The 24,555-nt window shown below is 46.7% G+C and overlaps 2 protein-coding genes across 3 annotated transcripts in view; one reads left to right on the forward strand and one right to left on the reverse strand.

Annotated features, from left to right (window-relative positions):
- Positions 1-24,555, reverse strand: part of CAP2 (cyclase associated actin cytoskeleton regulatory protein 2) — a 165,103-nt gene that overhangs the window by 29,217 nt on the left and 111,331 nt on the right. For both annotated transcript variants that reach the window (XM_055125639.1, XM_055125638.1), the window contains exons 5-7: positions 23,945-24,088; positions 23,520-23,605; positions 15,894-15,999 (exon numbers count right to left, since the gene is read on the reverse strand). In XM_055125639.1, coding sequence (XP_054981614.1) covers positions 15,894-15,999; positions 23,520-23,605; positions 23,945-24,088 — 336 coding nt within the window. The remainder of the gene's footprint in view (positions 1-15,893; positions 16,000-23,519; positions 23,606-23,944; positions 24,089-24,555) is intronic.
- Positions 20,348-22,311, forward strand: LOC129401977 (uncharacterized). Its single transcript, XM_055125640.1, has 2 exons — positions 20,348-21,722; positions 21,927-22,311. The coding sequence occupies exon 1, from the start codon at positions 20,403-20,405 to the stop codon at positions 21,315-21,317; it is 915 nt and encodes a 304-aa protein (XP_054981615.1). The 5' UTR covers positions 20,348-20,402; the 3' UTR covers positions 21,318-21,722; positions 21,927-22,311.

A 24,555-nucleotide genomic window follows, 5' to 3' on the forward strand; every position in this document is an offset into this window, starting at 1 on the left:
TGCTTTCCTACTCACTCTCCTCATTTATCGAGGTGGGGAGCCTGGAACAAACCCAAGGACACGATGTCTGCTCTACAAGTTCCGTAGAAAGGGTTGATAAAAGCAGACCAGACCCTCAGAGCAGAATCCAGGAGAATGTGCTAAACACGACCGAATTTGTACAAGGGACCCAGCTCTTGCGCATAAATTCTCTTGAGGAGATGCCTTGTTTATTAGTCTGGTCTTGTTTTTGCTGCGGCTATCGGGACTGAATCTGGGCTTTCCCTGTTTTCCTTCTTGTCTGTCAGCATGGAAAATATAGTATCTCATAAAAAAAGGAAAGATAAAATTAAACTTTCCATGGGAAAAATCTCCTGAGTTAAAGATAGCCATGTACACCCCTCAAAAGACAAAACTATAGATAGCCAACAGTTAGAGGATGACCAAGAATGAATGACATGTGGGTTCGATGATCTGGGCATTGGCTTTAACTGGTCAGAAAAATCTAGATCTGAATGATCACTGAGTTAAAATGTTCCCTCCCCCCGCCCCCCAGATTTAGACTCTTTAAGAATGACTACACCTTTAAATGACCCAAACTTTTGTGAATGGCAGAGGTACGGGTGGGGGAGGGATGAGTCAGAATGATAACTGGTATAACAGGATTGACATTTGGCTCCATATTATGTATATTATGCACTCTGGTGGAAAAAGCCCTTTTAATAATAATAATAATAATAATAATAAAAAAGGGAACATCCATCAGCATCTCCAGAGCTTTATAATTGAGTCATACTAGTACTGAGTAACTTTTGTCTCTAATTCAAAAATTTATGCCTCTAATTCCAAAACTGAGTACAGAAAGTCTCCTGGGTTCTCCGACCTGGGAATGGGTCTGTGATTAGCTCAGCTGGCAACAAGGGTACAAGATCCGGAACCAGCCTGGCTTGGCTCCATGCTACATTCTACGAAGGATTTGCCTTGCCTTTAGAAGACTACCTGGATCTTTCTCTTATCCCTTCCTGAGAAAACTTTTTTTGCTTAATCTCTTAACAGCTTGCATTTCTGAAATTTCTCCCAGCTGGGGAATTAGAGGCGTTGCAAATTAGGCATTTGTAACCAATATAAATACCACGGCCTGCAACTAAAATACACGGCCTGCAACTAAAATACACGTTCATTCCCATTTCCATAACTGGGTGGAAGACATAAATGCTAGTTACGTGGCTCTTGAGCAATGAATACTGGATTAGCGTTCTAGAAACTTCATTGTGAAGAATGGCAGTGCGTAATTACTATGTCCCCTTTAGCAAATGTGACGGGACAATGAGCTCAAGGCACTACAAAAGTTCTTGTCCTCCTGGCCCTCACTTCCAGGTGGAAGGAGAACAGGACTTTGTGTCCCGTGAGTGTCTGGCACCCCTCGGACAATTCCACATCCTCAGATGATGGGAACTTGGCCTTCGTGCCTTTACTCCAGTTCTGCTTCTCTTTGGAAAGTTCTTCCCTTCTGGAAAACTCTTCCATCCTCAGACCTCCACTCAAGGTCTCTTCTCATTGGAGGGCATCTGGGACTCTCCTGAAGGCAATTTTCTGTTTCAATGACCAGGACCAGGTGGGACTACCCTGGGGATGCGCCTTCCTTCTATTCTCATATTCATCTGTGCATCAGGTATGGTCGTCCCCAGCTTGAGCACTGTAGTGCTTGAGCACTCATCATGAACCCTAATGTGCCAAAAATACCTAAATACCTACGGCCCAGGGCCCGACATATGCTAATTAGGTGTTTCACAAACATTTCCTGAAGGGAATCCCAAGCTGCTGTCCCAGGTAGAAAATGCTCATTTCATCAAAGGTGACAAGAAGTGCTCGGGAGGTTCTGTTGAGAGAAAGCCCCCATCCAGCGAGGGTGAGTAGGATGATGAGCAGAGGTCGCTTCTGGAAGGATGGATCAGACTTGACAGAGGAGGCCAGGAGGAGGGGTCCCAGGTGCAGAGACACGAGCACTGTCATTCAACACGTAAGTGCAAATGAACTATGAGGGATCAAAGAAGCACGACAGACCCACATTCATTGCCTCTTCCAGGCCACGGCCTCTGCAGCCACACTTCCTTTGGGCTGGTGAAACTCCCGCTATGCACATCTTTCTTTCAGAGTTCCCCGCAGACCTGCTCATGGGAACCCACCCAGGAAACCCCTCAGGCCCCTGGCGTCTGTTCCTTCCAACAGAACCTCCTTTAAAGAGGGTCTCCCTGGCTTCAGGCCAGGAGGAAAGATTAGATTCACCTTTGTGTGCCGGAGGTGCCAGGAATCAAACTCAGGGTTGCACACATGCAAAAGGCTAACACTCTAGACTACTTTGCTAGATCTATGCACCCCAACCCCCCTTCATACATCATCATCACCATCATCACCATCATCATCACCATCATCATCATCATCATCATCATCATCATCCCGTTGATCGTTGAATTTCTCGAGCGGTCTCAGTCACCTCTACATTCGTCCTATCCTTGAGATTTTAGAAGCCTGTCTACTCGGCCTTCCCAACGATGCCACATTGGAGGCTCTTTCAGGGTCAGGGGAATGAGACCCAGGTTGTTACTGGCTTTGGCATATGAAGACACCATGGGAAGCTTACGAGGCTCTCCCATGTGGGCAGGAAACTCTCAGAAGCTTGCCAGTTCCTCCCAGAGGGAGAAGTAGGTTATAAGATATCGTGCAGCTGCGCACCTGGGAGCTTGCTTTTAAGTCTCTAGATGTTGGCCGTTGATGGGATTACACACACCTGGGTTCCTCTGCCGGTACCTTCATGCGGGAGGCCTGTCCGAACGTGTGGAGAGGGGCCTTGAACCTGGCTGGGAGGGAAGCTGAAGCCCATCCCCTCCGAGGGGCCCCGGGGAAGATAGCCAGGCGCATGGGCAAGAGACTCTCTCCCTTCATACACCCAATTTTTTTTGGAGGAGGAAGATTTCCCATCACTTGGTATCCTGAGAAGAGATGTATTCAGGGGGGCTTAACATGCTTCTGCCCTTTCCCCCGGAGGGGTGGGGAGACAGATAAAACAATTCATCCATGCAGCGGTTGGGGGAGTCCAGTGGCAGGAAGAGGGGGTGCAGTGGGGGGCGGTTCCTGAGACTGGATCCAGATGTGGGAATCAGTGGTAAGAAGTTACGGTGACCGCACTCTACTAGACAGACACCTCTGACTGCACCCTTAGCCCTTGCCTCCCCCCCCCATTTTCCTAAGTGGGGCTGGAAATGAGAGTGGATGGCAGGGGACTCTCAGTTACCCCAACACCCTCAGCCTTGCCCTCAGCCTTGCCTTCATTAAAACGCCGTGGGGGATGGTTTAGAACCCAGCGGGGGTGTTGGAGGCCAGGCCAGTGTGCTGAAAACCTGCTCCGTGTGCAAAGGACTCCGTCCCCAGTCCTGCATTGTCCCCTCACTACCACTGGGAGTGAACTCTGAGCCCAGAACTGGACGTAGCCCCCCAAACCCTTAGGTGTGGCCCCAGGAGAGGGGGAAAAAAAGCAATTGGTAAATAAATGAGGAACATGCATTACCTTGCTGGCCCTCATGTTTAGAGAGTTTAAGTTCTTGGTTATGAAAAAGTTCTGGGTAAGTCAAATAATCTTGATCATTGAAGGAGGAGGTTTTAAAACTTATGACTGCTTTGATTTAGAGAAAGATTTAAATCCTCCAAAACATCGATTCATTCTTATCAAATAGCAATAACATTCAAAGGTGTGTCGAATTGATAAAAATAGATCTAAATACAAAGAGCTCACTTAGAGTCTCGAAGTACAGCGAAAGCTAAGCCATTGTGTATGGAAGTGGTAATATCTGTTTTCAACAGGCTCGTTCTACTGAAGATAAAATACAGGTAGAAGTAAAAATACCCAATAATCCTAACATCTCAAAAGGCAGGAATTCACTTTATGAACAACAATTCAGCAAGTGAGGAACAGCTGATCTCTAAGTAATCAAGAGATCATTACACCTCTTTTTAAAAAATATCCTTTTTTTTCTTTTTTAGTGGGGAGGGGGTGGTGAAGAGAAAAGGATGTGGGCCATACCTGGCTATGCTCAGGAGTGACTTATGGCTTAGTGCTCAGGGATCTGGGTGGGGGTGTGCTGGCAGACCATCTGTGGTTCTGGGGACCAAACATGGGATGGCTGCATGCAAGGCAACAACCTTACCTGTTGCACTCTCGCTCCAGCAGCAACCCCCTCCTCTTTTTTTTTCAGGGGGGGCCACATCTGGTGGTGCTCTGGGCTCACTCCTGACTCTGCACTCAGGGATCACTCCTGGTAGACTTAGGGGACTAAGATGAGATGTCGGGCATCGAACCGGGGCAGGGGCATGCAAGCAAGTGCTCTACCTGCTATATTATCACTCCCACCCTCCAGCCCCTTTTTCAGTCTTTAATGCTAAAGAACTGTCATTGATCTCTAACTCAACAGAAACTGCCATTGAGTGGTCACTCAAAAAGTAGATGCTGACAGGTTTGATACCAAGAGTCAGCCTCTCTCCCTTACAGCTTTGAGTCCCTGGGCCCCTTAGTTTCCTTTCTCTCTATTTTGTCTCCATCATTGAACTAACAGTGTTTTAAACACTCTGATAGGATATTTGCACTTCTGTAGCACTGTAGCACTGTTGTCCTGTTGTTCATGGATTTGCTCGAGCGGGTACCAGTAACGCCTCCATTGTGAGACTTGTTACTGTTTTTGGCAGATTGAATACGCTATGGGTAGCTTGCCAGGCTCTGCCTTGCGGGCGGGATACTCTCGGTAGCTTGCTGGGCTCTTTGAGAGAAACGGAGGAATAGAACCCAGATCAGCCGTATGCAAGGCAAACACCCTACCCACTGTGCTATCGCTCCAGTCCTTACACTTCTGTACAAGAATTTAATCCAACTTCCCATGGACAGGTGTTTGGGTAAAAAATAAAACAAAACTGTGGTATATAGGGGCTGGAGAGATAGCACAGCGGGTAGGGCGTTTGCCTTGCACGCGGCCGACCCGGGTTCGAATCCCAGCATCCCATATGGTCCCCTGAGCACGGCCAGGGGTAATTCCTGAGTGCAGAGCCAGGAGTAACCCCTGTGCATCGCCAGGTGTGACCCAAAAACCAAAAAAAAAAAAAAAAAAAAAAAAAACTGTGGTATATAGTCAGTGGAATAGTACTCAGTTCTTAGAATAAAACTGTGCCCTTTGGGTTACATACATAAAGTTTACGGATAGTTTATCAGGTGAACAAAGTGAGAAAGGGGTAGATGATAATCAAATGATTTCCCTCAGAGGTGGAATATGAATTATGAAGGCAAATAAACTGACAAGAAACCTCAGAAGTAACTCCTAGACCTGGTGAAAATGTGGGGGTTCCTACAGGGAAAGGGCTGAGGCGGAATGAGAAGAGGAGTCCTTTTGCTAGTGGGGCGGCATTAAACTTTCGTGGTAGGAGTAGTGAAATGATAATAAGGAGACATGATGCTAAACCCCTAAAATTACACAACGCTGTAAACCACGCTGAGGAAGGGATTGGCGCTTGGACACCGTATGCCTGAAACTCAATCATGAAGAACTTTGTGACTTCATGGTGATCAAATGAAAAATAACATAAACTGAAGAGAACTCAATAGCAAAACCGATAATATCTATCTATCTATCTATCTATCTATCTATCTATCTATCTATCTATCTATCTATCTATCTATCTATCTATCTATCTAAAACCAAAGTTGAGTTAAATGACATTTACATTTAAAATTTTGGGGATCTTCTTTTCTACTAAGCTCTCATTTCTGGGTCTCCCTCGTTCATCACCATTGGACTTACATTTTATGAGCCTGCTGCACGTCTGCCCATCTGACCTGCACCCAAACAAAACACGGGGGAAGCCCATCCCAACGCTATTCTTGCTTTTCTGTTGATTCCTGCTAGGAATTTCCCTATTGAAAAATAAAAGACATTTGTAGGCTTCTCCCAGACTACCAGGTTGGAAAGTTTGTGTTTAGATTTAAGTCTCTCTCTTTCCTTCTTTAAAAAGTTAACACTGCAGAAGAGAAAGTAAAGTGAAATTTATCAGCCACACAGGCGGGGTGGGGGGCTGGGGGGTTGGGGGGTGGGGGGGAGTTTTACTGTGATTCTTGGTGGTGGAATATGTGCACTGGTGAAGGGATGGGCGTTTGAGCATTATAACTGAGACTTAAGACTGAAAGCTTTGTAACTTTCCACATGGTGATTCAATAAAAAAAAATAACCAGGTCAAAAAAAAAATGCTTCATTCAAAAAAGAGAGGAGAGGTGGGACATGCTTAATAGTTATCAATTATTGGGAACTAATATATCAGGTTTCTTAGTATTGATACCCATAGTAGCATTTAAGTCTAATAATAATTATATGAGAAATATCTTTGATGTTTAATTTTTTTTGGAAAAACTGAGGTCTAGAGAAGTTAAAACTTATAGTGAATACATATTTAGTAAATGGAAATAGAACAAAAAAAAGTTAACACTGTAGCACTGTAGCACTGTCATCTGGTTGTTCATCGATTTGCTTGAGTGGGCACCAGTAATGTCTCCATTGTGAGACTTGTTGTTACTGTTTTTGGCATATCAAATATGCCACGGGGAGCTTGCCATGCGGCCGGGATACTCTCAGTAGCTTGCCAGGCTTTCCGAGAGGAACGGAGGAATCGAACCCAGGTTGGCCATGTGCAAGGCAAACGCCCTACCCGCTGTGCTATCGCTCCAGTCCTGCTATAGATCCAGTTCCTTATGTAACTCCAACTTATAACCAATCAACTAAGTACAAGTAGTGGAAAGCCCCTCAGACTGTGGCCAAAAGGGTGGTCAGTGGAAAGTCCCTGTTATATAATGTGATGCTATAAGAGCCCCTCATTTTTGAGATTCGGGGCCACTCGTTCCAAGAAGGCTGCCACTGTGTAGGTGAGGGCCCTAGCTCGAGCTAGCCAAACCAAGCCAATAGAGCCCTTTTGCTTATTGCATCACAAATCGTCTTTGTGTGATTTCTCTGGGGAGATCTTGACCTGGTTTAACAATTCCAACATTGACCAGTCCTCCTGGCCTCCATTTTCTTGGATATTAGCCTCATACTATTTTTTAGTATACACCCCACAAATGAGTGCAGTCATTCTATGTCTGTCCCTCTCTTTCTGACTCATTTCACTCAGCATGATACTCTTCATGTCCACCCACTTACAGGCAAATTTCATGACTTCATTTTCCCCAATAGCTGCATAGTATTCCACTGTGCAGATGTGCCATCATGCTGGACAAGGACTGAGTGTTGAACAAGTAGGTGAAGGGATATACATGATAACCTTTCAGTACCTGTACTGCAAAAAGCAAAGTGTCTTCCATAGAGGCAAGTGTGGCAGGGAGGAGAGTTGGGAGGTGATGGGAGGAAAACCGGGGACACTGGTGCTGGGAAATGTCCACTGGTGCAGGGATGGGGGTTGGAATACTGTATGACTGAAACCCAATCACGAACAGCTCTGTAATGGTCTATCTCACAGCAATTCAATAATAATAATAATAATAATAATAATAGCCCTGTTGTCCCATTGTTCATCAATTTGCTCGAGTGGGCACCAGTAACGTCTCCATTGTGAGACTTGTTGTTACTGTTTTTGGCATATCGAATATGCCACGGGGAGCTTGCTAGGCTCTGCCGTGTGGGCGGGATACTCTCCGTAGCTTGCTGGGCTCTCCGAGAGGGAGGAATCAAACCCGGGTCGGCTACATGCAAGGCAAACACCCTACCTGCTGTGCTATCGTTCCAGCCCAAATAATAATAATAATAATAATAATAATAATAATAATAATAATAATAATAATAAAGAACTCCTGTTGTTCTTCAAGACCCCAATTGAACGTGAGCCCTGTGCATCTTTCCTACTCCCCCAGGGTCTCATTAACCAGGCTCCTTCCCAGCGCAGCTCAGTAGCGTGGCTCTTTCCTATCCGAATAAAACCCTGCTGCTTGATGGCACAAAATGCGGCATAAACGTACTGTCTGGCATGTGTTTGGAGCATGGCCGGTGGCTAATCATGCTCATTAAGTAGGCAAATTACTAGATAAGTGCAGTAAAAATGGACAGACTCCCTCAAGGCAGAGGGAGAGATTGGGTCGAAGTTGGAAGAGTGCTTTGTGAAATATAAATATTATATGCACGCTGGGGGTAATCTCGTCCCAGTGCAGGTTCTGGTTAGGAAGCCTCTGGGGAGATGGGAATCCTGAGATGTTGCATTTCTTCTCGCAAGTTCCCAAATAGCCATCGGCCCAGGGATACGCTTTGCACTTGCCTCTTGCTGCCCCGCTACATCCTGTCCTGTTGCATTGTTTCCACATTCCCCAGGGGCCAGGTACTCGCTCTGCTTGTGTCCTACATCCATCCTGGTCTTCACAGCATTTCACACAGAGCCCAGTTACACAGCAGGTGTGGGAGTCAAGTCCGCTTAATTATGAAGCTGCTTCTAGCGGCGTCTCGCAGCCACTTCCAAATGAACTTCATTATCGGTGCACTGGGAGTGACTCCGTGAGTTAATGGCGCTCCAAACTCCCTCCAAGCAGGCTGGAGCTCTTCCATGGGAGCGTAAAACCCCCAAAGGGAGCTCGCAATTAAGTAGACTAAATGCAGCTGTGGTGAAGCAGAGGGTGGCGTCGCTGGCTCCACAGAGAGCAACTGTGCTGGGGGATTCAGTCGTCGGACAAAACAGCGGAGGCCTTCCAGGGTCACTCGGATTCAGAAGCTGGAAGCCCAGGTTTCACACGAATTCTGTGTGAAGGTTTCAGTATAAAATATTAAGAACAGCTTTGGCTCGTAAATATCAAGAAGAACCCAGAGAGGCCGGAAGACAGGAAAACTTACAGGGCATACATATTTAATGATGCGTTACAGGCTCTCCATTATTCATAGCAAGTCGGGATACCCTCTGGCTGAGTTTTAGTCTGATCGCAAGCAAACGGTTCAACTTTTTGCTTTGTTAAGGGACCTTTGGTCTTTACCTTGAGAAAGAGGCTGAAAAGAAAGTTGGAAAGGAGGAAAGGGAACAAATGGAAAGTGTCTTTCTTTGACAAAAAAAAAATAGGGATGCATCAAGTATAAAATCAAAATGGGTTAAACTCTTATTATTAACAAAAAAGAATTATTAATGTGACAGTCAAAGTGGAGGAGGCGGGGGGGGATGTGCATCTGATAAAGACAACTGGTCATTTTAGATCTTGCCTATACGAGGGGCAGCCAGTCAGATGGACAAACAGAAATGACCAAGGGGCAGGAAGAGTTCTCAAAAACTAGAAACCGAGCTTCCAGATGACCCAGCAAGTTCCGCTTCTTGGCATCTATCTACCAAGAGCCCCCAAACGCTATGCAGAAAAGCCATCCGCACTCCTATGTTCATTGTGGCACTATTCATAATAGTGAAAAAAAAATCTGGAAACAACCCCAGTGTCCAAGAAATGGATAAAGAAATGATGGTGCATTTGCACACTGGAATATTACTCTAGTATAAGAAAAGATGAAATCATGCAGTTTGCTGGTGCCCGCTCGAACAAATTGATGAGCAACGGGATGACAGGGACAGTGACAGTGACATGCAGTTTGCTACCGTGTGGATGGATCTGGAGAGTGAATGGAGTTAGTCAGAAGGAGGGGGACAGACACAGAAAGCTCTCTCTCTAATCAGTGGGATATAAAGAGACATAATGAGGGAATAACAAATGCCCAAAGGCAAGAAAAACTGAGCACTGGTCTCCAGTAGGAAGCTTACTAGCGGGTGAGGGTTGGGTAGAGGACAGAAATGGGGGGACATTGGGGCAGTGAGTGTTGGGGGGGGCGGTCAGTCACTCTGGAGGATGGTTCTGGAGCACTTTATGCATAAAACCCTCTCATTAGCAGTGTTGTAATCCTGGTAGCTAAATAAAATTTGGAAAAAGGGGGCTTAACATAGATCAGGCAACTTCCTCCCCTTTAACCTCTCACCCTGGGCCAGGGCAGACGGCAAGAGAGCAGCAGTTTTCATCCAGGCTGCCTGGGAGCAAAGGAAAGTCAAAGGGACAAAGATAAATAGGGTCACAGGTCATGACAGGCGACCGGGGATTCCGGCAACAGGCTCTGGACTGTAGACTCAGACTCAGGAGGACGGGAAGGACCTGGGGTGTCCCAGAACAGGGAGGGGCAGGGCAAGTGAAAGAGAGAGACATGACACTGGGAGGAAGCTAGATCCACCTATTAAACTGTGCAATAAAGAGACTTAATTAAAAAAATTTAAAAAATAGTCTCATCATTTTATTTTATTTATTTACTTTTGGCTCTTTGGGTCACACTCGACGATGCTCAGCGGTCACTCCTGGCTCTGCACTCAGGAATGACTCCTGGCAATGCTCAGGGGACCTAATGGAATGCTGAGGATCCAACCCAGGTTGGCCGTGTGCGAGGCAAATGCCCTACCCGCTGTCCTATTGCTCTGACCCCCAATAAAGAAACTTTAATATCAGAAACAGGGGAAGTTTGGTACATTAATCTGATACGCAGTATGACTCAAGGACCCATTCAGGAGTTAGTTTCGAGGTGACACGGTTACAGGGAGGCTTTATAAATGTTCATCTCTGTGTAGTTTTTAGCCCACAGTACAAATAATCCCAGCTGACTTGTTTCCAAAACCAAAGTACCCTGAAAGATAGGAATTGGCTAGCAAGCCTGAAAACCCTATTTTACCCTATTCATGGAATTCTTCTCATGATTCTTTTTTTTTTTTCTGCCCAGACAAATCCACACAGAACACTTTGAATGCTGACTTGGATAACTCACAGGAAAAAAAGAATCAGTTATTTCAGAAATAGTAACCACTGGCCCTTTCAACTCCCAGCGTTCGTTCTGTGACCTATTGGTTTTGTTTTGTTTGGGGACCACATCTGGTGATGCTCAGGGGTTCCTCCTGGCTCAGGAATCGCTCACGGCAGTGCTGGAGGGCCCGGCGGGATGCCGAGATCAGCAAAGCAAATGCCCTACCCACTGTCTGGCCCAGGTCTCTGATATGCCCTGTCCACAAATAACCCACATCTGATCCGCTGCGAGGAACAGTGTCTTTTGTGGGGGCTGCCCAAGCATCCATTGATTCAGCTAAGCGTGTCAGACACCGAAGTCGAGGCAACTACGACAAAGACGAGTAAACACGACAAGGACCCCCAGCAACAAACAGCCCTGCACTGCGGGCGCTTCTGCTGGAGCGCCCCTCCTCGTCCACGGTCATGTGGAAGAAAAGCTCAGTGACACGAGGAGATTCCGTCCACCGAGACATTCCAGAAGGATTCCTCCACAGCTGTTTCCCAGCCCCGCCCCGCCCCAGGGCACTTGTGCACGCACACATGCTCCCCATCTCTCCTCCCGAAATATCCCTGGCCTCCACGTCTGACATTTGGCCATGACAACTGAGCAGGGCAACAGTTGCTTGGCACAGCTGCAGCCTGAACCAAAAAAAAAAAACACAACAACTTAGACCAGGGAGCTGGTGAATTCAGTCCCTAACTGCTCATGCAGGGGGAACAATAACTGCCCTGTTTCTCCTCTCCTCCCCTCCCTCCCCTTCCTTCTCCTCTCTTTTCATTCATTCATTCATTCATTTGTTGTTGTTGTTTATTTTTGTTGTTGTTGTTATTTTCCAATAGCTTGGCAGCCACACCCATAAACTGCCCCTGACGCATGTAATCCCACAAACGGCCAACATCCATAGACTATAAGACCAAGCTCGAGGAAGCACAGGACATCTAATAGCCCTGTTCTCCCTCTTGGAGAACCTGACAAGCTACCAAGAGTCTACAGCCCACACGGGAGAGCCTTGCAAGCTCCCCATGACGTATTCATATCCCAAATACAGTATCAGATATATACATACCTCTCGGAGAGCCCGGCAAGCTACCAAGAGTATCCCACCCACATGGCAGAGCCTGGCAAGCTACCCGTTGCGTATTCGATATGACAAAAACAGTAACGATAGGTCTCATTCCCCTGACCCTGAAAGAGCCTCCAATCGTTGGGAAAAACGAGTAAGGAGAGGCTGCTACAATCTCAGGGCTGAGTCTAATAGAGATGTTACTGGTGCCAACCCGAGTAAATCGAGGAACAATGGGATGACAGTGATACAGTGATACAGTTGTTTATTTGGGCCCCAACTTTGGTTGGCTCTGCACTCAGGGATCACTCCTGGCAGGGATCTGGGGACTCTGTGGAGTGCCAGGAATTGTACCCGGGTTGGCTGTGTGCAAGCACATGCCAAGGCAGCTGTCATCATTCCAGCCCCGAGGATGAGTATTTCTTAGGGCACTTTTGAAAACCCAAGTCTTGTGCAGCGCGCTGTTGGTGCTGGAAATCCCCATGAAGTGCAGCTCTGAAGTCCATTGTGAAAAGAGAAGCCAAGCAAGGGTCACTCACCAACTTCAGATGTGTGGGTGTACAATATTTGCGATGTGGTTGCTTGCCCAGAAGCGTTTCTTACAACCTCTGACTGTTGTGAGCAACACAGTAATGGGTACAGAATCTCCTGAGTATTATTATTTTAGAAGGCAACAGTTTCCTCAGAGTTGTGATCAACAAGATAATAAACAGCATGACTGACTTTTATTTTCCGGAAGGAGACTGGATCAGATCATTCTAATAACCTTTCCCTCTACAGGAATGCCGTGATTCAGGCTCGCCTGCCATCATTCATTCTGCTGGCCCACCGACAGACCACAGTAAATGAGAAGAAAGGAATTTGATTCATGCTATGGATTATGTTTCGGAATCTTTTAAATGGTTGTTTTTTTTTTTAAGAATTTAAATGGAGACTTAGATTTAACTAAAAACTAGTTTTTATTTCCCTGGAGTGAAGAGGAAAGGGGAAAAGAGGGAGATGAGAAACAATGGGAGCAGGGGTCAAGGAGACCCAGAACCCCAGAGTCCACAACACTGGGTCATGAGACCCAAACCTCATGAACCAAACTTAAAGGGCACCTGTCAAGATGGAAGGCTTGGGGGGCGGGGAGCTGGGGTAGGGGTAGGAAAGGGGATATGTAAACAGTGGTGGAGGGAAGCTGACACTGGTGGCGGGAATTGGTGATGGAACATTGTATGTCAAAAACTCAGCTACATATATGTAATTCGCAGTGCTTTAATAAAATAAAATTTTGAGAAAAAAACTAGTTTTAAAACTGTCACTGTCATCCCATTGCTCATCAATTTGCTCGAGTGGGCACCAGTCACATCTCCACTGTGACACTTGTTGTTACTATTTTTGGCATATCGAATAAGCCACGGGGAGCTTGCCGAGAGGGGCGGAGGAATCGAACCCGGGTTGGCCTCGGGCAAGGCCCTACCCGCTGCGCTGTACTTAAGATTTTTTTTTTTAAACCCTGAACTTTTGAAAGAGAAGATTAAACTCACCAGGATTCTTCATGTCTTAAAGCTTGTTAAAGGATCTTAGATATAGGATGTTATTTCTGGATCAATCTTTTCTACCAAAATTATTCTTCACTTTCAATATCTGGTCAAAGCTATCCTATCACTATGCCATAAGAGATGTGAAATATATGCCCTGTTTTATAAAGATAAGCATTCAAAGCAATTTTTTTTGGGGGGGGCAGAGCCTGGCAAGCTACCCATTGTGTATTTGATATGACAAAAACAGTAATGATAGGTCTCATTCCCCTGACCCTGAAAGAGCCTCCAATCGTTGGGAAAGATGAGTAAGGAGAGGCTGCTAAAATATCAGGGCTGGGAGGAATAGAGACGTTACTGGTGCCTGCTCGGGTAAATTGATGAACAACGGGATGACAGTGATACAGTGATACAGTGATTTTTTTTTGCCACACCCAGCAATGCTCTAGGGCTTATTCCTGGCTCTACACTTAGGGATCACTTCTGGTAGGCTCAGGGAATCATGTAGGGTGCTGGGGATAGAACCTGGGTTGGCCGTGAGCAATGCAAATGCCCTATCCACAGGACTATCACTATTAAACAAACGAACAAACCACTTTTGATTTTGGAATTTCTTTCCATGGTGTCAGAGATTGAACCTAGGGCTAATATGAGGCTTGTGGACCAATTGACAATTACTAATTCTCAATACAATTTTTCCACTGAATAATCTCTGTCCAATGAAAAATGTCTATCAAGGGGCTGGAGCGGTAGCACGGCGGGTAGGGCGTTTGCCTTGCAAGCGGCCGACCGGGGTTTGATTCCCAGCATCCCATATGGTCCCCTGAGCACCGCCAGGGGTGATCCCTGAGTGCAGAGCCAGGAGTGACCCCTGAGCACTGCCGGGTGTGACCCAAAAAGCAAAAAAAAAATGTCTATCAATAGTATGGTAATTTTTTGCTATAACACAATGTTGTTTGATAACATGTTTTTGATAAATATGTTTTGCGAAGTGTGGAGTGAAACCCATTAGCAGTTCATGGAATCAATTTAGTGAGTCTTAGTCATAATTTTGTAAAACATGAAATAAAGAAAATATTGAAATGTATTTTGTGTTATAAGAGAAAGCAATGTTTTGGGCCAGAGCGACAGTGCAGTGGGGAGGGCATCTGCCTGCATGTGGCTGACTGGGTTCGATCCCCAGCATCCCATATGGTCCCCTGAGCACCACCAGGAGTAATTCTTGAGTGCAGAGCCAAGACTAACCCCTGAGCATTGCTGGGTATGGCCCCAAAACAAACCAAAATGAAACAAAACAAAAAGCAAGCAAGCAAGTAAGCAATGTTTACTTTAGTACTGTAAGTAAGGTTTGTATAAAGTGTATTATTATGGACTTACTATGGACTGTCTTTGAAAGTCACCGTTACAAGTCATATATTTCTAATGAACATAATAAAAAGACAGACGTTTACTCTAGACCAAAGGGAAACAACCATATTAGTTTTTCTATAATTAATAATTGATTTTTTCCCTATGCAATCCAACTACTCAGCTTTCAGCATTGCATTAAAGGTATTGAGACAATTTAAAAGTAATTTTATGTTCATTTTTCATGGGCACCATTAGAGACTTAATAGGTTAGGTTTGTTGACATGATTATTTTCCATAAATAGATTCTCATATCTACCACAAAATAATAAGAAATCTGAGGTCTCTTGATTTTTCTGTATATTGTTCTCTAAGGATGAACTATTTCCATGTCAAACATGTGACAATTCCCCCTTGTGACAAATTTACCTATAGCAAAATAGCATCTCATTTAAAAAGTATGAAAAATAATTCCAATTCCATATTAAAACGCTTCAAATGTCTATGACCTCTCATCTCAGAAATCAGAATGTTTGGGAAGAAGAAGAAAAAAAATCCACGTTGTAATGTCCTGCACGGCGCAATTCAGCACTATGGAAAAAAGGAGCAAAGCAGATTATAAAAAGTAGGGCCAGTCTTCCTAACACAGAAGGCTCAACTAGCGCCAACCAGCACAACAGACACCAATTTTAGTAACACTGTGAGATAGAACAATGATCACAAACTGACTCTTATCGACCGAAGTTTTGGTAATTCCACTGCCTTTGTGTCATAACAAACCATATGAGGCAAATTTATCCGTGCCTGCTAAGAGGGCAGGCTGGGGTGATGGGTGGGTGAGGTCAACAGACAACTCCACGGGAGTAAAAGTGGCCATAGACACAGGATGGGGTTTTGTCTTTGGACTGGAATACCAATCAAGGCATAAGGATTGTTATTGATCCTACAGCAATATTTGGTGATGTCTAAGGCACCCAAAGGAGAAAGAAAAACACTGAAAAAAAAGGCATTTATTCATTTTACTCATACTTCTATCTCCTAAAAATTATATTCTTACCTCTTCCTGCTTCCTTTCATTTTTAATCATAGTTTCTTAATAAATATGATCGCCCTACTGGTACTCACTGTTTTGCTCCAAGTCAGGCCAGTGGTGTGGTGCTCCTTGATGTATGCCTGAAGCTCGCTCCAAATGTTCAAGTAGGACTTCACCCAATCCACGTGGCGTAAGTCACTTGGTTGTAAAAGAGAGCGGAAGAGATTAGCGTTACGATGGAAAACGCGACTCAATTCAAGTCAGCCGGAAGAAGAGGGACAGACACAGAAACCATCTCTCTTGTTTGTGTGGTAGAAAGAAACATACTATATCTGACACAAACAATCAAAGACAAGAGAACCCGAGGAACCAGTTTACAGGGGTGGGGCAGGAGCCCTGAGACAGTGGGGGAGGGAGGCAGGCATGATGGACAGAGGAGGGTGTGGCACAGGGAGCCTTGTCACCAACAGTATAGCAAATACATTGATTCAAAATACGTAAATAAATTCTGGTTATAAATGACTGGAAAAAGACAATAAAACTCAAAACCAGATAGGGGAGGGCCTGGTCATCCAGTCCTGAAGCTCCAAATAAAAGATAGTCTTTTTGTTTTGTTTTTGCCTTTTCGGGTCATGCCCGGCGATGCACAGGGGTTACTCCTGGCTCTGCACTGGTAGTGCTCGGGGGACCATATAGGATTCTGGGAATTGAACCCGCGTCGGCTACGTGCAAGGCAAACGCCCTACCCGCTGTGCTATCGCTCCAGCCGCAAGATGGTCTTTCTAATACGAAAGCTGTGAACCAATTCAGAGATGTCTGGAAGAGGGAGGAGCAGCTCCAGCCTGGGAGAAGCTGAGCGTCAAATGTGAGCTGGTGAACAGCCCCTGCAGAACTGAGCTAAGGCAATTTGTGACTGTCCCTCCCCCAGAGGGGGGCACATCCGGGAAGGAGAGCACTTCATTTCCTACAGTTTCTGACGCCCAAAGAACAACGTAGTTTCTGGAATGAGACCCGGACTGAAAACAAACAAACAAAGCTGTTCGATTTGTTCTCTAGTAATATTTCCAGTTGGACAAGTGAGCAAATTGGAGAAGGTGAGACCAGTGAAAAAAGAATTTCCATTGTGAAATAAAAATAATTTCCCACAAAGGGATAACAGTCCATACTTGGAAAGGAACTTCCATTCAAATTACTTTAACTCGATAATCGTAAAAACAATGAACGCTAACTGGGACGTCAGTGATAATTTTTCACTCCAATTTTATTGAACAAAGAGGTAGTGAAATGCTTACCTTTTATAACAGGATTAATAGACAGAGTTGAGAGAACTGTTAGAAGTAGTAAACTGTACAAAGGCAGAAATAGTTGATATATATTTTTCCATTTTTGTTTTTGTCACACCCAGCAGTGCTCAAATATCACTCCTGCCCATGTCCTAGGGGACCGAATGAAGTGCTGAGGATCTAACCCAGATCAGCTGAGGGCGAGGCAAGCACCTTAACCCCTGTACGATCTCTTCAGCCCTCCACTCACATTTTTTTCCACTTTGAGGGAAGTATAATCAACGAGAAAAGGATAACATGTTAAGTAACAAATATCTCACCAAGAACCTTGGTCATTAACTGCACTGCTGTCATTGAAGTTTTCTATGTTACTCAAGCCCTTGTCTATAATCACTTTTCTCTGTAGAAATTCTGATTTGTTTCTTGGACTGTCTCTGAGGACCAAAGTTAGGCCTATTGGGTCCAGCCAGGCCGTTCGGCACAAATGTCAGCAGAAATGGACGCCATAATTATTCACCCCTCCAGGAAGGAAACCATAAGTGTAGTTTGGTTCTATCATTTTAGGGTCATGAATCATATCAACCAAATTGATTAAAAAAATAATCTCCTTGCCACTTCCTTTTCTTTTCACAATCTAAAAACCTAAGAAAGGCCAGGAGTGAGCACAGAGTAAGCCCTGAGCACTGTTGGTGTGATCCTCACATAAGAAATTTCCTACCCTTCAGAAACTGAAAAAAGAAAAGGGGGGGCAGTCCAGTGGGTAAGACACTCGGACAAACCTCTAAGCACCAAGTTGGGAGTAGCCCCTGAGTAATATGAGGGTGACCCAAAAAACATCACCGCCAAAAAAACCCACACTCAGCGCCCATTTGTGTGTCTGTGTCTACATGAAGTGCAGCATGTGTTCAGGCAAAAGCTTGTGCACAAATGTTCACAGCAGCATCAGTCATAAAAGCAGAAAGCAAAAACAGGTGAAGAGCTCATCGAAAGAGAAAATGTTGTCCAGGCCTGCTTGGCTTAGTAACATTCTAGCGGACGGCAGGTTACATATACGACAGTGATCCTGGGGGAGCAACAGCGTAGCCTGGCGTGAAGATGGGGGAATCCCACCGCTTTCTGCTAGAACACTCTGGCATCCGCACAGCCGTGAAACCGCCTAGCAGTGCTTTTCTTACAACGATTCCCCTTCAGTCGGCAATGCGTGACTATAGATCCACAGAACGGAGTATTCTTTTGCCACGAAAAGAACGAAGGAGACCAAGGAGTAACTCGAATCAACCATGCAAATATTTGCTCAGTGTAAGTCAGGCACGAGAGACCACCCAATGGAGTGATTCCCATAACATGACATTTCCAGGAAAAGCAACTCCGTACACAAGGGGAGTCCACCGCCAGTTGTCTGGGGCTGGGGAAGGCTGGGAATGGGGGGCGAGGTGGGGATTTGGGGATTCTGAGCAACTGTTTACGGGTAAGGGATTTCTTTGCAGAAATGTCCAGAATCTGACTGGAGTGGTGATTGGACGGCCGAGTGCCGAGTGGAGTGGTGGAACTGTACATGTTACATGGGTGAACTGCATGGGCTATGGCTAAAACTCAATACAAGCACTGTTACAAACAAAGGTTTTTAAAAGTCTACATGGCTGGGGCTGGAGCGATAGCACAGCGGGTAGGGCATTTGCCTTGCACGCGGCCGACCCGGGTTCGATTCCCAGCATCCCATATGGTCCCCTGAGCACCGCCAGGAGTAATTCCTGAGTGTAGAGCTAGGAGTAACCCCTGTGCATAGCCAGGTGTGACCCAAAAAGTAAAAAAAAAAAAAAAAAAAAAGTCTACATGGCTCCACGCACCTCATACAGAAGCTGTTGTACTACATCAGCAAAAGAAGGGGATTTCAGGAAGGACCACTGTCTCCACAGTCACCTTCCTGAAATCCCCTTCTTTTGCCGAATCCCATAGGGCAGGTCTTGGGTTCTGCCTTTCTGCACGTCATAGCTCTTCTTCTTCTTCTTCTTCTTCTTCTTCTTTTTTTTTTTTTTTTGCTTTTTGGGTCACATCCGGCAGTACAGAACAGTTACTCCTGGCTCTGCACTCAGGAATATATATATGTATATATATTCCTGGTGGTGCTGGTGGTGGGGGGGGACCATATGGGATGCTGGGAATCAAACCCGGGTCAGCCATGGCCAAGGCAAGTGCTATCGCTCCAGCCTCAGAATAGCTCTTCTTGTCCCCCGTCTCTGCCCCGCCAGGAAACTCCGGTTAAGATGACCAGAGTCAGTGACAGGCTTTTCTGCACCCAGAGAACTGGGCGTGGGGGGACGCCTTTGAGCCCAGTGATTTGATTCCAAGTGTTGTGCCACGTTGTGGCCCAATGCAGGTTGAGAAAAGGCATCGGAAATGCAAGACAGGCAAGTAGAGCCTTATGTGTGTGATGCCCTGGGTTCAAACCCAGGTTCAAATCCCCTCCTGTCCCCTGCACTTCTAAAGGTCAAAAGGAGGGGAAAAAAATAAGGAAATGCTAGAAATTGCATTCTCTTCACATACCAAGAGCGGTACACACACACACACACACACACACACACACACACACAGAGCAAGTTCTCTTGTTACATTTTTGATGTGGGTTTTGTTGTTTTTCTTGAAGTTAAACATTAGCACAAGGACTGTCTCTGGTTTTGGAGGTCAGGTTCCCGCCCCTTCAAATGTGTGTCATCACACAGTGCTCATCACCCAAGTGCCAACAGTCCCCACTGCATCCCGCTGGATCCCTCTCTGGTACCCTCAGTTCTACAGAGTCCAAGGGCTTGTCTGACTTTTGTCTGTTCCCTGCTTTCTCTCTTTATAACCTACATTAAGAGGCAAAACCTAAACTGGAAATACGTGTGTATATAGAGGCACACACACATATATGTACACATATTAATTTTTTTTAATTGAATCACTGTGAGACAGACACTTCTAAAGTTGTTCATGATCAGGTTTTAGTCATATGGTGTTCCAACACCGTCCCTCCCCCAGTGCACATTTCCCAGCACCAGTGTCCCCGGGTTCTTTCCCACCACCCTCCAATTCTCTTGCCCTCACCCAGACTGCCTCTATAGTAGGCATTTTTCCTCCCTCCCTCCCTCCCTCCCTCCCTCCCTCCCTCCCTCCCTCCCTCCCTCCCTCCCTCCCTCCCTCCATCCCTCCCTCTCTGTCTCTGTTCTCTTTTCTTTTCTTTTCTTTTCTTTTCTTTTCTTTTCTTTTCTTTTCTTTTCTTTTCTTTTCTTTTCTTTCTTTCTCTCTCTCTTTTTTTGTTTTTTTGGGTCACACCTGGCAATGCTCAGGGGTTACTCCTGGTTCATGCACACAGGAATTACCCTTGGCAGTGCTGGGGACCATATGGGATGCTGGGAATTGAACCCGGGTCAGCCGCATGCACGGCAAATGCCCTACCCGCTGTGCTATCACTCCAGCCCCTGTATCTCTTTTCTATTGTGGTTTGCAATACAGATATTGAAGGCTTATCAGGTATATCCCTTTAACTACTTCCAACATTCAGTTCTTTTTTTTTTTTTATTTTTTGGGGGGAGAGGGGGAGAGGGTCACACCCAGCGATGCTCAGGGGTTACTCCTGGCTCATGCACTCAGGAATTATTCCTGGTCGTGCTGGGGGACCATATGAGATGCTGGGGATTGAACCCTGGTCGACTGCAAGCAAGGCTAATGCCCTACCCGCTGTGCTATTGCTCCAGCCCCAACATTCAGTTCTTGTCTAGCACGATCACTTCCAACTATTATTGTCATACGGTCTCTTCTCCATCTTACCTACCCTCTGTGCCGCCCCTCCCCCCACACTTGTCTTGGGGTCCAACCATTGACCAGTCCTCCTTATGGCACGCATACATTGTTCTTTTAGGGCTGAAGATCTGTCCTAAGCCTTGGGTTCACTGGCCCAGGCCGAATCCCATAGGGCAGGTCTTGGGTTCTGCCTTTCTGCACGTCATCCTTGTTCTTAGCTCACCAGCTCCTGTCCTGAGCTGCCACTGGGTGCTGCGGGGCCAGGAGGGTGAACGACACCCCCCGGGCTGCAGGAGAGGGGAAAGGGATGGGGTGTTGCTTTCTGGAGCACAGAGCAGCGAGTCCTGCCCCCCCAACACCCCCCCCCGTAGCAGTTTTTCTATAGAAAATGTGTCGGTGGGAGCACGGAGCCTACTCCCACCGACGACGTGGCTGGACCCAGTGAGATTCTAAACCTGCTGGCGGTGCTCAGAGCCAGTCCAGGAAAACACATCAAAATTTCCACAGAGAAAAAAATGATTATAGGTAAGTGCTTAAATTACAAAAAAAACTTCAATGACTGCATTGGAATTAATGGCCAAGGTTCCTGATAAAATTTTGGTTGGCTGAAATGTAAAATTTTCTCGTTGACCACACTTCAAAGTAGGAAAAAAAGTCACCTGTGAGTGGAGGGCCAAAGAGAGAGTCCAGGGGGTCAGGGGCTTCCCTTACACTCAGCTAAACTGGGTTAGACCCCCAGCAGTGCCTATAGCCCCGAGTGATCCCTGAGCACCATTGGGTATGACCCCAAACCAAAACCAAATGCAACAAAATTCTGAGCACGTATTATGTGTGAGTGACTGGGAGGAAGTACAATAGGTATTTATTTATTTATTTATTTATTTATTTTATTTGCTTTTTGGGTCACACCTGGTGATGCACAGGGGTTATTCCTGGCTCTGCACTCAGGAATTACTCCTGGCGGTGCTCAGGGGACCATATGGGATGCTGGGAATCGAACCCGGGTCGGCCACGTGCAAGGCAAACGCCCTACCCGCTGTGCTATCACTCCAGCCCCAATAGGTATTTATTTACATACACAATGCGCTTTTCCATGTTTTCACATCAAACTCCCTCACAATGTTAAAGATCTTCTGCCTCTTAGTTTAGGTCTATGTCAGCTAATAGAGAGAGGAGACTGGAACCAGTTCCCAGAATGTTGGGGCCTCACGTCTCCTTTCCTCTGTACTGGGAGAGAAAGGTGCCGTCTCCCCGCAGAAACCCGTCTACTAGCTGACTGGCGACCACTTCTGCTTCTAACCCCTACCCACTCGGTGGGGTCCCCTACTTTGAAGCCCAGGACCTAGGGGGCCGGACCTGTTTCTACCTGTCTCTTCCTTCCCAAGACCTTCCCCCCAATCTGTATTCAGGGCTGCCATGATACCATAAGCAGTGAAAAATCCCAAGAAATCACGACGCACCCCCACCCCCACCCGGAGTAGCTGAGGAAACACATTAGGCCTCAGATCTGAATTTCCCCAGGTGGCCCCATTTCTTTTTTTTTTTTTTCTTTTTGGGTCACACCCAGCGATGCTCAGGGGTTACTCCTGGCTTTGCACTCAGGAATTACTCCTGGCGGTGCTTGGGGGACCATATGGGACGCCGGGGATCGAACCCGGGTCGGCTGCGTGCAAGGCAAATGCCCTACCCGCTGTGCTATCGCTCCAGAGGTGGCCCCATTTCTATTTTTTTCCTTTTTGGGTCACACCCAGCGACTGCTCAGGGGTTACTCCTGGCTCTGCACCCAGGAATTACTCCTGGCAGTGCTTGGGGGGGACCCTATGGGATGCCGGTGATTGAACTCGGGTTGGCCGCGTGCAAGGCAAACGCCCTACCCACTATGCTATCGCTCCGGCCCTGGCCCCACCTTTAACTCCAATTCTAACCCCACTTCTTTCTAATTAAATTTTTTGAGCTACACTCAGCAGTGCTCAGGGCTTCCTCCCGGTGGGGGCAAAGGGAATCATATTGGGTGTCAGGGATTGAACCCAGGTTAGCCGAGTGCAAGACAAGCTGCAGCATCTATGACTCGTACCGGTGCTCCTCCCGGCGAAATCCCTCGGGTCAGACTTAGGGCTGCACTCCCAGCAGTCCTCAGGCAGGGCTTCATCTGTTCTCACAGAGGTCGCTCGGCGCACCCCAATCTACCCCCTCCACATACCCGCCGGCTTCTCTCTCGCTGGCCTGTGGAGTCCTCTCACTTCCCATGCTCATCTCATTTCATTCCCTGACTTCTCTTCGATTCCCTCTGCTCGCCTACCGCGCAGAGGGAATCTATCTTGACCCATGCACACGTTTTGTGACTCTCCAAGAGCCGTCCCCAGCTAAACCCCCAGGACCCCCCATTCTCTGCGGGAACACTGTGCAGAGACGGTCTCTCCAAAGCGCAGTGCCGGTGGGGATTCACCGTAAGAGAACAGAGGCGGGTTTCCTCCAAACACAAATACCCTCAGGATACCCGATTCCATTTCCACTTCGGCTTAACTGCACACGTGGGGTTTCTCCTCTCGGTCTAGAGCAAACTAGTGAGGCGCCTTTGGAAGGCATCGCTCACGGACACCGATAAGTTCTACGCGCAAGAGAGCGACGGGGAAGTTGGTCAAAGCAGGCACGTACCTGTTTTTGTAGTCCTTCAAGACCCTGTTAGTGTAAAAGGTAGCCGCGTCATTCATCTCCTTGACATAAGGGCCGGGTTTGGGGGACTGAGAGAACAGGACCGTCACCCAAGCATAGAAGGGAAAAAAAAATAGGATAAGAAAGAAAACCAGTGTAAAGATGAAGAAAAGTAACGGAATGGCTGACGTGAGAGCTGGAGGCAAACTTTGTTTCAGTGGCTCCTGAGAAACCCTTTCCACACCTCAGAACCCCAAGCATGGAGCTCCCAATAGGGCAAGAGAGAGTCAAAGGCACCGGCCAAGGAAGAATCTCTCTGACAGGGGCAGGAAGTGGGGGTGGGGTGGGCAGGCTAGCACACACCTGGGGGTTCACCTGCACCCTCCCACCTATCCTGGGGCGTGGGCCAGTGCGCTGAGTGGACTCACCACAGCTATCCAGCCCAGGGCCGGGATGCTCTCACTGACGGCTGACAGATGATTAAACATGTCACTCCCCCGGTTTTTCTCTCGGAAGGTCTGGATTTCCTGAATCTTCTCCGATATCGGCTTCAGAAGTGCCGCCACGTCATTCTGTGAGCAAACGAGGAAGAGCGTTAGGGAGGATTCTGAGCTGTTCTCCATCCATGCCTCAGTGCTCACCACCCCCCTCCCATTCATTCATTGAGGGACCCAAAGGAAGCTTCGAGTCATTTTTCAGGAGAGGATGGGATTTGGGCTGCTTACGGAAGTGCTATATTTTTATTTTCTTTTTTAACGTTGGAACCTTTATTTAGGCACCGATTTACAAAGCTGCTTACGAGACAGTTGTGTCAGACATCCCAATGTTCCAACACCAATCTCACCACCCGTGTGACACTCCCTCCATCAATGTCCCCAGTCCCCTCTCCCCGAGCCCCCACCTCCCAAGCCTGCCTCCTTCGTAGGCACAAAATAATCTACTTTCTATCGCTTATGACGACACATATCTCACGATGGCGTTTCTGAAGTCACTGCTGAAAGGATTCACGGGGCTGCTATGTGCCAGCTGAGCCGTCAAT

This window comes from Sorex araneus, chromosome 2 (assembly GCF_027595985.1).
Source record: "Sorex araneus isolate mSorAra2 chromosome 2, mSorAra2.pri, whole genome shotgun sequence".
NCBI classification, from domain to species: domain Eukaryota; kingdom Metazoa; phylum Chordata; class Mammalia; order Eulipotyphla; family Soricidae; genus Sorex; species Sorex araneus.

Coding starts and splice junctions, on each gene's coding strand:
- LOC129401977 (XM_055125640.1), top strand. CDS start 20,403: ATGCTCAGGGGTTACTCCTGGTTCATGCACACAGGAATTACCCTTGGC.